This window comes from Xyrauchen texanus, chromosome 30 (genome assembly GCF_025860055.1).
Source record: "Xyrauchen texanus isolate HMW12.3.18 chromosome 30, RBS_HiC_50CHRs, whole genome shotgun sequence".
Taxonomy (NCBI): Eukaryota; Metazoa; Chordata; class Actinopteri; order Cypriniformes; family Catostomidae; genus Xyrauchen; species Xyrauchen texanus.
The window spans coordinates 20,817,240-20,831,554 of NC_068305.1; the positions used below are offsets into that span (position 1 = coordinate 20,817,240).

At 36.1% G+C, this 14,315-nt stretch overlaps 1 protein-coding gene across 1 annotated transcript; it reads right to left on the reverse strand.

Moving 5' to 3' along the window:
- Positions 1-979: 979 nt before the first annotated feature.
- On the reverse strand, positions 980-13,039 carry spata18 (spermatogenesis associated 18). Its single transcript, XM_052097907.1, has 12 exons — positions 12,860-13,039; positions 11,000-11,105; positions 8,453-8,568; positions 7,715-7,833; positions 7,410-7,505; positions 6,398-6,532; positions 5,391-5,622; positions 4,841-4,999; positions 4,321-4,496; positions 2,837-2,960; positions 2,314-2,385; positions 980-2,016 (listed from the first exon to the last, which is right to left on the reverse strand). Exons 1-12 carry the CDS (start codon positions 12,944-12,946, stop codon positions 1,960-1,962), a joined length of 1,479 nt encoding a protein of 492 aa, XP_051953867.1. The 5' UTR covers positions 12,947-13,039; the 3' UTR covers positions 980-1,959.
- Between the last annotated feature and the right edge of the window lie 1,276 nt (positions 13,040-14,315).

Genomic DNA, 14,315 nt, shown 5'->3' on the forward strand with positions numbered 1-14,315 from the left:
AGTGGAATTTGGGTGGCCCCTAGAGGTGGCAATTGAAATTTTGCAGACAGAATAACATTTGGGCTTGGTATCCTTCAAGCATTGAAGACAATTATAATGTTATTATAATTAAAATTTTGTGTAGCTTTGACCTCTTTAACCCTCCTGTTGACCTTAGAAACTGCACCGTCCTTTTGTCCTTCGGGTCATTTATTTACCTGTACTGAAACCCATTCAAAATGCATAAACTGTCGATTGGTGTACCATGGCTCCTTAACGAAAAATTATTTTTTTTGTGGTCCCAAAGTGTATAACTGTAGGGAATAAAAGTTATATGTACTGAATAATAATGGAGGAACATCATTTTTAAAGAATTAAAAAAATAGTTTTTACAACTTTGCAAACAATGGCCAAGGAAATCTCAATTTTAAGTTTATTTTGATCATTTATTGCATTTTACAATATCTTAACTGAATTACAACCATTTCTGATTCATTCTGCTTGCAGAGCGTTGCATATTGCCTTTTCCAGATGTCAAAATGGGCTCACTGCACACGTCAGTGTTAATGCATTCCATTATTACTTCTCAATGAGAACTAAGTCACAGAACTAATTATGTGACATGTGCACAGCAAAAGATCCACCTTGAATATACTAAACCAAAATGTTTACATACATGTCCAAAAATTACCTTAAATCATTTTTACTGTTTGTTTACTCTATTGAATCAGATCATTTTGTCAGATGACTATGTGAATGTTAATCTTACCTTGCAGAACTTAAAACTGTCACACTTTAGTTCTACTAGTAATTCATAATCACACAGCCTTTTGTTTAAACACATTTTATTTAATGATTTGAAATAACAGATTCAATTTAAAAAAAAAGAAAGAAAAGTACTCTCCTTGACAGAGATTTAATAAGAATGTCAAAAGTAGGGAAATAGGTTGAGCACTGAACCATACTGTGAAACTGAGAATTTGTACGGCTGTGTTCACCATTGCCGTTAGATACACATGCAGACCATTCTTTAGTATGGAAGTAAACTCAAACATTTAGCACCAAAATTATGAGATAATAAAACTGACAGTAGCCAACCAAAATAATGGCCTTAAACTGGTTGCATACAATACAGCCTTGTGAAAATTATTTTATTGGCTATATAAAAAATAAAAAAAAATGCTGAGTACTGTTAGTCAAAATGAACTACAAAGATGAAACAATTTATGAAAATTCAGCTCTTACATTAAAAGTAATGACAGAAATACAGTACAGATTTCAATGCAAAATAGCTAATAAATGCTTTTCTCCAGAGAATATGAACAAAAGTGCTGATGATCAGGTGTAACTTTTTTTAAGATCTAAAGGACAACAGAATGTTGTCCTTTAGATATATATCATATATAATATATCATATATCATATATATAATATCATTCCAGCATTAGAGAAAATAAAATAAAAATTACACAAATATACGAAAATACACTGCATACAAAAACAAACTGAAAGTATAGCACCTTAAAACACTAGCCCAGTTGCAAAGCAACTTAGCAAGCACATTTTCTTCTATTAAATAATGAGTTAATACCTAGATAGGTGCTCTCTCCACTTTGAATCTCTGATTATTATAATGTATATCCATGGTGCTGATCTAACACATTAAGGTTTAACTAGCCAATCATGGCAAAGTGCCATGACCATAAAATATTGGAGTCCACTCATGAAATGTTAGGGTGGAGTTTATTCTTGTAAACAGTGCTTTATGCTTCAATGACAAGTGACTCACATCTTCATAAGTACAGAGTAATTTGTAAAGATACTTGTTTTTCCATTTTTGTACTTCACCACTTAGAAAGTAATATTTTAAAGCTGAGATATATTTTATGTTGTAATTATTGTGTTGATAACATATAACATAGCTTTTATGCAAATGTGGTCCTTTTTCAGTGTAAAGAGTGTGGAGGTCAGACATCGAAGTTTAAAGTCGACTACTTGAGAGACGTCCAGGTGAGGGACTTCGACTAAGGCTGGGCATCTGACAGACAGAAAGAGAGGGCTTAAAAGTCATCCACAAAGCAACAGTTGGCAAAATCACCATTATTAAATAATTTATGGAAAATGTATTTAGAACGGAAATTTAAGGAAGAATTTTTAAAGCAATGTACTAACCCTCAATGGGGAAGCATGTGCAAGAGAGATATGAAGAAAATGTAACTAATAGACACTTGTAAACAAATGATAAATTGTGGACAATGTATTTATTGTTTTCCTGGTTCACTTCTAGAAAGGTTCATTGGAAGACTGACTGCCTGAGTTTTCAATAAAAACTCACAAATGTGCGGGTGGGGCTTCCTGAGCGAGAGCGAGAATGAACAGGACTGGAGCTACGACTCCTGCTTCTCCACTAGAAAAAAACACATTCATCCATATATACAGTACATCATTTTTAAACTCGTTAACTAAAGTACAAGTAATTGAATGAAGCTAATCAAAATTAATTAGTAGTAGCTTTACTCCTTAAAGGGATAGTTCACCCAAACATTTATATTCTATCATCATTTACTCACCATCATGTTGTTCTAAACCTGTATGTGTTTCTGTCTTCCATGGAAAGTAAAAAGAGATATTATGTTAGCATCAGCCACCATTCACTTTCATTGATAAACGGTGACTCTATTCTCCCTAACGAAAGTAAGTCATGCAGTTTTGGAACAACATGAGGGTGAGTCATTTTTGAGTGAACTATCCCTTTAATACTTTTTAATAGCTTTTCTTTTAATCCTATCATGTATGTGTGTATCATGACTACTGCGAATGCTATTTTGATTGATTTTCTATGAATGGCTTCCACATACCAGAGCTCCTCTCCTGGTGACTGCTTCTCCCTTCAATATGACAGTGTCGCCCTCCACCAGCGCAGGCCACACGTGATGTGCCACCAGTGGAGCAGTAAACTCAGAGTCAAAACTGCGCCTATACCTGAGATTGAGAGAAAGAGTGTGTATCGGTAAGTGTCACGTGTTTGTATGCTTATTGTTTATTTCTTGTCTTTTATTTGGAAGTTTATTTCTAGTTTCTGTCTATCTAGTTTCTGTGTTATCTTGTTTCCCTGGTCCCAAGTTTACTTGTGTCTGTGTGTCTCCATTTGTTTTGTTTTTGTAGAGCATACCGTGCCTCTCAGTATGCTAGATGTACATTTTAGAATCAGAATCACTTAAATTTGACAGAAAGTGTCAGGTACGGGAATTTGTTCTGGTTACATTTGAATCCTGTTCAACATAAATGACAAGTGTCCAGTTGCGACAAACCCCTTAAAGGGATAGTCCACACAAAAATAAATAATTCTGTTATAATTTACTAACCCTCATATTGTTTCAAATCCATTTGACTTTCTTCCGCAGAATGCAAAAGTAGATGTTTGACAGAATGTTAACCTTAGTCACCATTCACTTTCATTGTATGGAAAAACAATGCAATGAAAGTGAATGGTGACTGATAATGTCATTCTGCCTAACATCTCCATTTGTGTTCTACAATATAAAGAAAGTCCTACTAGTCTGGAATAACAAGAGGGTGAGTAAATGATGACGAATTTCCATTATTGGTAACTATCCCTTTAAGTAAAAAAATAAATAAAAAATGTAGTTACGGTTCTTTAAATTTTTTTTTTATCCCCTTTTTATCCCCAATTTGGAATACCCAATTCCTACTACTTAGTAGGTCCTCGTGGTGGCGCGGTTACTCACCTCAATCCGAGTGGCGGAGGACAAGTCTCAAGTTGCCTCCACTTCTGAGACATTTAATCCACGCATCTTATCACGTGGCTCGCTGTGCATGACATTGCGGAGACTCGCAGCATGTGGAGGCTCATGCTACTCTCCGCAATCCACGCACAAACTTACCATGCAGAGCGAGAACCACACATTATAGAGACCATGAGGAGGTTACTCCATGTGACTCTACCCTCCCTAAGGTTATGAGACCTGGCTGGAGTCACTCAGCACGCCCTGGATTCGAACTCGTGACTCAAAGGGTGGTAGTCAGCATCAATACTCGCTGCACTACCTAGGTCCCTAGTTACGGTCCTTAAGATCACTGAGGGTTTTATGAACTTAGGGAGTATGTTAAACAGACCTCACAGGTAGGGAATGAACATAACTTACAGGGGATGTTTTACAAGCTCACAACAAATATAGTGCAAAAAAAGGAGACATTACAGTGTAATAATTTAGAGTATGCACAACACTTTTAGCTTCTATATTCCTTCTAGTTTTGCTTTGAATATGAGTGTTAGTTTGTGTGTATGTGTGAGGGCATGTAATTGTTGAACTGCACTGACTTCACATCACTGTAGAGTTCTCCGTCCGAGCTGAAGGCCAGGTCTAGTGTAGGGTCCAGAGTTTGCATGGCAAAGGCTATTCGGCACGCCTCCCTAATGAAGCTGCTGATCAGAACAAAATCCACCTCCGGAGGGAAAGAGATGCGCGGGTTTACGTTCATCGCATTTATCACATCCTAAGACATGGAAATTGGACAATTACATTATACGGTATGTCACTTAACAACTGAAAAGCAAACTTCTTTCAAATATACAGAGAAAATTTCGGGGCAAAGAAAAGTTTAAGAACAGTTTAATAAATAATAAATAATTTAATAAATAAGCAAGCATCCCACAGTTTTTTATACTCACAGTCTAGCACATATCATTTTAAATGTTTCGTTTAAAATAAAGATCAAATTAAGTTTTGTGAGGTGTGTGAGAGGAATTATTTTGTTTCTGTTTATGTAGAATTTAAAAACGTGCCCCATTTTAATCATTAAAAAGGTAGCGGTGTTGCTGCAGGGGAGTTCACACATACATTAACACTGGTCTGCACATCATATAGGTCCAGATTTCTAACTATGTAGTCCACCACTGCATCCTCCAGGCTCTCAGGACCAATGTGAGAGGAGGAAAGTGTCTTCCTCACACGTATTTTAAACTGCCGATAGGCCAGTTTAGCAGCCTGGAATGATTCCTATTGGACAAAAATATAAAATAGTTACATATTCCCTGCTGATTAGATAGTACAAAGAATATTACAGTTAATCAAAAGGATTGTTTTTCATTTGACAAAAATGTGAGGAAATGTTTTGATCTGTCAATAATAATTTGACTAAATTTTTATTTAAAAAAAACAAACATGTAGTGTCTTGAAAAAACATTTCTAGACATTTCTGAGAAATGTTGTCTAATCTTGGTTCAGGTTAGTTTAAATAGAATAACTGTTACATATGGTGTTTAATAGGTTTTATAACACTATAAAAAAAAGGGTCATAACATTCATGCTGACACAGGACTGATAATAGATTCTTACCAGTATTCTTAAGTACAACAGCAGTTTTCTGCAGTGTTGTTGGTGTACTTACCACAACAGCAATGAAAATTATCTTCTGGACTGTTTCCAGGTCATCTATGTATTTGCGCAGGAGACTCTGGGATTCCAGTCTCTCTGTGGCATACAAGTCTGAGAAACGGGAGACCAACCGGGCATGCCGAGAGGAGCTGGTGAGTTGGGCGCGTGTAGGAGACTCACCCCTCACAGGGCTAACAGAGCGACTCCGCCGTGGAAGAGGACTAGGTGAACAGCTCCTGATTAATCTGGAAATGTGAAACAGTTAGCTTTAAGAAGAGGAAGATAAGTAGTTACATAGAAATTTACAAGCACTAGAACTTTAGAATTATTATTTAAGGAAATGTTCTGGGTTCAAAAAAGTCATGGCATCATTTGAATTACCACCAAAATTTGACTTACACTGCAAATAAATGGGGACAGTTTTTGGAGGTTTTAAAGGCAGGAATATGAAGCTTATAATTTTATGAAAACGTATGAATTATTCTGTAAAAGTCGTGTATTATTTCAGCTGTAAAGTTGTTTATGGTCATTTTAGGGTTTACGCTGTTATATCGTCATGTCAACAAAGTTGTAAAATTGGATATAACTTCACACAAAAAGGTTAGTAAGATATTTTATCACACTTAAATCATCTTAACACAAATATTGTTCAAGTCTAGTGGCTATACTTTTGAAACATTGTGCATTTTAACGTTTACGGGTTGGCCCCCATTCAAATTGTAAGTGCCTCACTGTAACCCAGATTTTGGATGAACTATTCCCTTAACTACAATTGACTCACTCTGCCTTTAGTATTTCATCCTCTGTGGCTAACAGGGTGGTTGCTGATTTATTCTTTGAAGAATCCAGTTAATTTTTTCAAGAAAAAGATGGACAAGTTCAAATACATTTTTGTGGTAATCAACATTATGCCACAAATGCAGTCGATTGAGATTATATTGAACCTGGAATATTCCATTAAGGTTTATTTGCACCTAAAGAACAGCACCTTTCAACTCTATGTGTACATGGCAAACGTACCGCTCCTGCAGCACGGTTTTCTCAGCAGTGAGGAAAGAGACCTCATCCTGTAGGATTCTGACCTGCCTCTCATAGTCATCCAGTACTTCAAGCTTTCTCTTATACATATCAACCTGATTTTGAGCTGCCCGCAACCTGTCACACACACACACACACATTTCCATAATTTAGCAAACATCTAAATATTGAATTCCCAAAAATGTCATCTTCTCTTATAAAAATGAACACTCAGTATGATTCATAAACAGCACCACAACTGTCCAGGAGACAAATAAACAAACATGTACAGTAAATAGGAATTTAGTTCACCCAAATTTAAAATGATCTCATTTACATCATGGCATCCCAGATGTATTTGCTTTCTTCTGCAGAACACAAATTAAACGTTTTACAAGAATATCTTAGCTCTATAGGTCCATACAATGCAAGTGAATGGTGACCAAAGCCCCAAAAAGCATATAAAGCCAGCATAAATGTAATCCATTCATCTCCAGTTGTTTAATCCATGTCTTTAGAAGTGATCCAATCACTTTTAGGTGAGAACTGACCAAAATATAACTTCATTGTACATCTTACCGCTGCAGTCTTTAGGCACGATCATGATTTCAAGCTCAATTACACTTCCTAGTGTAGATGGTGCTAGGAAGTGTAATTGGGCTTGAATTCATGATCGCCAAAGAGACTGCTTATGTCAATATTTATACTGAAAAAGGAGTTATTTTTTGGGCTGTTCTCACCCAAAATCTATGAAATCGCTCCAGAACACATAAATTAAACCACTTGTCGCATGTAATACTTTTATGATGCCTTTTTTTGCTTTTTGGAGCTATAAAGTTTTGTTCACCATTCACTTGCCATGTATGGGCCTGCAGAGCTGAGATATTCTTTGAAAAACATTTGTTTGTGTTCTGCAAAAGAAAGAAAGTCATTCACATCTTGAATTCATGAGGATGAGTTAATGAGAGAATTTTCATTTTTGGGTGAACTATTCCTTTAACCACAATTGACTCACTCTGCCTTTAGATGTAGTATTTCATCTTCTGTGGCCAAAAGGGTGGTTGCTGATTTATTCTTTGTAGAATCCAGTTCAGTCTGAGTGTCGGCAAGCCTTGGAATAAATAAATTACACAGTAACTTTTTTATTTATTTATATTGAGAATAAAATGGACTCTTTGGGCAAGTCATGCTTTCTACAGTATGATCAGGCCTAACTAGTTATAAAAGTGAACGGAATTTTATGTTAACAGACATTCCTGTGTCCTGTATCTATATTGAATTTGAATCTGATTTAGACTTGTTCCTAGAATTGTTACTGACTCCTGTTTAATGGAGCCCAACTCAATCCGTGTGGAGCACAACAGATCTTCTATGTTCTGCATGTCACTTTCATGAGCAGAGGACAGTTCACGGATCTTCCGATCTTTTTCCACAGACTCCTAATCAGCCAACACAGAAATACACATACATTCATGCAAGTATATCTACAGCAGTATGGCTAAGAATCATAAACGATGTTTAAAATGCAATACTAGCTTACCACTTACAGTACTAAAACATTTGCAGCTTTATACCGGCTGCTATATTTGTATTATTGTAAGAGAAATAGTTGGCATTATACAACAATAAATGTTCCAAAGAATAGTATGCTACATTGTTGTCACATGATCTCAGTGCATTGCATGTGAGTGGTGTTCAGTTATCACTGAACAAAAATGGCTTAACTTGTAGCAATCCGATATAATAATGCTTAAAAACTCACAGCTATAATTACTTCTGGTTCATTCATCACCCTTAAATGGAAAGTAATCTATTGTTTACTGCGCATTTTGGCAAATGCAGAAGGTAATCCATGTATTCCATGCATATATAAAATTTGCACTCTGTGCTAAGTATACTATATACTGCAGAGATAGTAAGAGCAGCATGTTAATATACCATTTTGGGAATAACGCTTATTTAAATCATGAACATAACCATACTATGATGCTATAAAAAACACAAACTGCTGTTGCTAACATGTGGGACAAGAAAATAATTCTGGCTTAATCCACTGACCTGAATGAGGCTGAGGCTGGTATCTGTGGAGACGGATGAAGCCGCTATGGTGAAGCAGGAGCCAAGCCACGGTAACAGGCGAGATTTCAGTGTGTCAACCCCTGCATAATGCCCCCCTGAAGCAGAGAGAGGACAGAGAATCTGCTTTTTATAATGCAGGTGTTATACTTTTTTCTTCAACAGACATTAAGACGTAGCTAGATTGAAAAGTTTGTGGAAAAACTTTAGGTTGGCTTTTAAAGTTTATAGATAGATATATTGACAGACAGATTGACAGACAGACAGACAGACATTTAGATAGATGGATGGATGGATGGATGGATTGATGGATGTGTTTTTCTACATGGTTGCTATTGTGAGCTCATTTAGTTGCTAGGCAGTTAACAGGGTGATACTCAAAAGGCTCCATTCTAGCCTGAATAAATTACATAACCTGGAAGTCTCTATGATATACTGACACAGAGATATGTGTTTTTCTAATCGGTTGCTAGGGTAACCCCATCTTGTTGCTGGGCAGTTACCAGGGTCATACTCAAAATGTTTCTTGCTAGCCTGGGTCAAATGACCCAACCCGGAATTCTCTATGATGTTCTGGTGCAGAGATATGTTATTTTTATGCTAAGGTAACCCCGTCTGGTTGCTAGGCAGTTAGCAAGGTGATACTCAAAATGCTCCTTGCAACCCTGAGTCTAATGACCGAACCCAGAAGTCTCTACAATGTTCTGGTGCAGAGATATGTGTTTTGTTAAATGGTTGTTAGGCAGTTACCAGGGTGATACACAAAAGGCTAATTTCTAGCTTGAGTCAAATAAATGAAACTGAAAGTCTCTATGATGTTCTGGTGTAAAGATATGTGATGTTACTTGGTTGCTAAGTTACCCCCATCTGGTTGCTAGGCAGTTAGCAAGGTGATACTCAAAATGCTCCTTGCAACCCTGAGTCTAATGACCGAACCCAGAAGTCTCTACAATGTTCTGGTGCAGAGATATGTGTTTTGCTAAATGGTTGTTAGGCAGTTACCAGGGTGATACACAAAAGGCTAATTTCTAGCTTGAGTCAAATGACCCAACCCGGAAGTGTCTACAATGTTCTGATCTGAAGATATACATCTAAGCTAAGATGGATGGATGGATGGATGGATGGATGGATGGATGGATGGATGGAAGTTGGTGGCTCAGATTTGAATTTTGACAGCTGGAGTTTGAATAGTCTTGGCTCATTTGAACATTCCATCAACATAAGGGATGATCATCTGCTGTGGCAAAACCGTAAGTCTGATCAGTTAGAAAAGATATAGCACACTATTCGAGATCAGTTTGAAGGTAAGTGCTGAGTTTGGTGCATGTACTGTAGCTTGAAAGCTCTAGGAGGAGTTAGAGTTAGAAACTGTAGTCTCAGAAGAAGAAGAAGAATATTAAGTTTAAATAGTAGATCAGTAGGTTGGCTCTTTCAATCCAGCCTAATAACCATATTTCAGTGTTGAAATGCCTGACTCTTATATGACACAACTATTTAGTCTTGCTTATTCCGTTTTTTGAAGAGACTGTCAGAGTTTGTTTAATGTAGAATGGGAACAACGACATACAAAAGAAAAGAAAACATCATCTTTTGGTCCTGTATGCAGACCAAGCAGCATAGACACCTGCATAGTGTACTTGCCTTGCAGTTCACATTCTAAGTGGAATGGAAGACTTGCACAGTCACAGGGAAGACATAGAATAAATGTCATATAGAAGACAGGTGGTGGGAACAGGAAATTCTCCCAGGGATATGGTAGTGTGTATGAGACATTAAATATACAGTACTGTGCAAAAGTCTTAGGCATGCTATATTTTTCACAAAAACATTTGTCTTAAATTGGTTATTTTATATATTCTGCTTTATATTAATTTATTTTATATTAGTTTTAGAATTAAATAGGAGAAGAACAAGGAGTGCTACAACCAAGGGTGTAGCCAGGAAATTACTTCATGGTGGGCCTCAATAAATTAAATCATTATTGTTTTTCAAACAGTTTTTCACACTTTCAGAAATCAGAATTTATGCATTTTTAAACTATTGTGTAAATGTATATTTGAAGTCAAAGAATAATCTCTAAATCTCTGAGTGGGCCTGGGTCTAATTTGGGTGGGTAATTTGTATGCCACTGTCTACAATAGATGGTATGGCCCCAACAGAGCTCGGATCTCAACATCACTGAGTCAGTCTGGAAGTACATGAAGAGACAGAAGTAATTGAGACAGCCTAAATACATAGAAGAACTGTGGCAAGTTCACCAAGAAGCTTGGAACATCCTATCTGCCAACAACCAAGAAAAACTGTGTCCAAGTGTACCTAGGAGAATTGGTGCTCTTTTGAAGGCAAAGGTTACTCCAAATATTGATTTAGCTTTTTGATGTTTACTGGACATTGTATGATGTTAATTGATAAATTAAAATTATTTATAGAATTATTTCTGAAGACATCCTCACTGTGCAATTTTACAAGTGCCTAAAACTTTTGCACAGTACTGTATATGAGAAAAAGAGGGGTAAATCAGTTTGTTACCCTCCTGTGCTGTAAGGTTGAGTATGATGAACAATTGACCCTGAATTTTAGAAGTGAGCTCCACCAGCTCACAGCACCGATTCAGGTTCTGGTCACAAGAGAACACCTGTTAGAAAAGATGAACAATAACTGTTAAAAGACAGCACGTTAAAAGGATAGTTAACCTTAAAATGAAAATGAATGAAAAGCATGCTGGTTTGGATTGACAAGAGGATGAGTAAATGATGACAGAATTTTAATTTTGGGTGAACTACAGTATCCCTTTAAAAAGCAACTTCAGAACCAGCACCTATAGAAAGGTCCCTGTCAGAACTGCAGCATTGTACTGACATGAAATTTCCTGACCAGGCAGCATAGAGAACAATGGATTTCATGTTTTCTGTCATTAAAATAACTGATTTGTCTATGGGTGTCAATTAGGTAAACAAAAACAACTTAATTCAAAGGAATATTCTGGGTTCAATACAAGTTAAGCTCAATCAACATAATTTGTGGCATAATGCTGATTACCATAAAAATTCATTTCAATTATTATTATTTTTATTTTTTAAAGCACAAATGTGGGTTACAGTGAGGCACTTACAATTCACACTAGCGCCATATTGGATTTTTAATGGGAATGACAATGAGGCTGTGATGGATAGACTTACAGTCTCTTTTTTGGGCTGTACTGCAGTTTAAACTGTTTTTGGATTGTTCTGCCAAACAATTTTATAAATTTCAATTTCAAAAACATTGATAAAATATCTGTCCAAGAACATTCACTATACAAAGAACTCCAGACAACATGAGTTGTGGAAAATCAATGATCTAGGAGATTTATACCGTTGTCCCATTGAAGAGACTGCAAGTCTATCCCTCAAAGCCTTGTTGTCATTCCCATTCAAAATCAAAGATGGCGCTACTGTGAATATGGTCTATCTGTAACTTTTTCAAAAGTATAGCCACAAGATGTAAACAGTATGATAATTTTAGTGTGATAAAATCGTTTCCTAAACTTTTCTGTGTAAAGTCATACGATTTTACAACTTCGTTGCCATGACGACGTAAAGTCATAAACCCTTAAACGACTGTAAAACAAACATTTACAGCTCAAATAATCCACAAGTTTTAACAGAGATTTAATGTAAGTGCCTTTATAAAATAATAAGCTTCACATTTCTGCCTTTACACCCTCCAAAAATCGGCCCCACAGCTCACTTTACCTCGATTTGTTTACAGTCGAAATAAATGTTTGTGATAATCAACATTATGGCAAAATGATGTTGGTTGGGCTAATGAATCCGGAATATTCATTTAATTAACAAAAATGTGTGGTTTTATGTCTCAAAACTTTGAAAACAAAAATTCCGCAATACAAGAGTTTGTAAGGAGTCATTCCCATTCAACAGAATACAAGCTTGACGGGAGCGCGCACGTTTTCTACAGCCTATCAGAACTGCCCGGAATTGGAGTCGGCGTTGTCCTGACAACTAGCGTCCGTAGAAACCAAACTTTGTAGCAAATGATATGCAATAAATCGAATATTCCAACGTATTCCTATTGTTACATAGAGGCCTTGCTGTGCATTTAAATTCGCTTAGCAACTTTTGGTACAACTGTACGTCCCCTTTCCAATTTATTACTATTTGTACTTTGTGCAAAACCTCAGCCAGAAGGCAGCTACACCTAAATAGTGTATACATTTAGTCTCCAATATCACAATATAGAACTACTAAATCCTGAATTTGTACACGCGATAGATAGCATATACACAGTACAGATAATGCAGAGTATGATAATAAACATTTAGTAGCATAAACTGCAACAGTATGTTGGCTGATCACCGTTTAAAGGCAGTTTGAATAATTGATGCCTTACATGGCAGTCTTTGTACCAGGCTTCCAGTTTGTCCTGCAAAACACCATATGGAGATGAGTTTACCAGTCTTCGTAATGTGTCAGACATAGCTGCAGAGTTTAATCCTTCTGCTTCAGGACGTCCCAGTGCAGTTAATCCAGCAGCGCGAGTGCGCGCTTTGTTTTTATACTGTTAGTAAAAACCCACCATTCACTCTCTTGACTTTCCCTGAAACCATGGACGCGCTTTTAGTTGTAGCAACGATAATTTGTTTTTCTCAGTTTGAGTAAATATAGCCGTGTGTGCAGCCTGAGATGGAACTAGATCTTCAAGATGATCTTTTTTTACTTGGCCTCTTATTATGTTACACAAGTTTCTCTGTCTGAATGTGAAATAACATGGTTCTCAGTGACGAAATCTCACACAGTCAAGCGACACAAGTGAGTGTAAAATGTCAAGTGCAGAAAGATCTTTATTTACACTCAAAGAATAGGTCTTCGATATGTGTTCATTCATTTCCCATCAATTCACTTTATGTAACATGTAATTTTACAAGCCAGTTGTTACAAGCCATTGATCAAAAGTACAAGAAAACAGTTTATTTTAACCCTTAAACGCATACCTCGTGTCTTTGATGACCCGGGACCTCATTCCAACGATCTGTCTCTTATAGGCTAAATAGTGTAACACAAGAAAATAGCAAAATTACTTTAAATAAATAAATACAATATAACGGTTTAAGTACCAAAATGTATAGGGACATTAGAGACCCTAGATATGTAAGTGTCGTGATTTTTTTGTACTTTCATAAATTCGATGCATATATATCACATGATATCTTTTTTTTATTATTATTACAAGAGAAATGATTGCTATATTCATACAAATAAATACGATAACACATTGATTTCTTTGTGCAACAAGGAATTATTCGTATTTTATATGCTTAGAAACATATTATACATGCTATTTCTGACTCCGGTTGGCGCTGATGTTTCAGTGATTGACTTGATTTACATTTGACATTGCTATTTGATGAAAAAACAACATTAAAAAACTATATAAGTACAACACATGAACAGTATGGCATTGTCATTTGGGTGTACTATTGAAATTATGTAGGTTGTGCATCTATTTAGACCCAATAAATGCTTGAGAAAATGTTTCTGTGTAACCTATGTGTAACTTAGGAGTAGTTTATGTGTAGATTTTGTGTATCTTATGTGTTAGGTAGCTCAGTGTGTTTCTGACAGCCAGTTGCATCTCATGAAATTTCAGTGTGAAAGTAATGAATCCTGTTCTAGCTTTGTCTTGATTGGTTGCCATATCAATTTGAATTATAAAAAATTAAACATCAAACTATATTAACATATATTTCATTCTATTATTTTCGAATTCTCTTGAAAATATATATATATATTTTTAAATTATACACTATCTCGCATTTTGTAGATCCATTTGTGATAGCCATACAGTA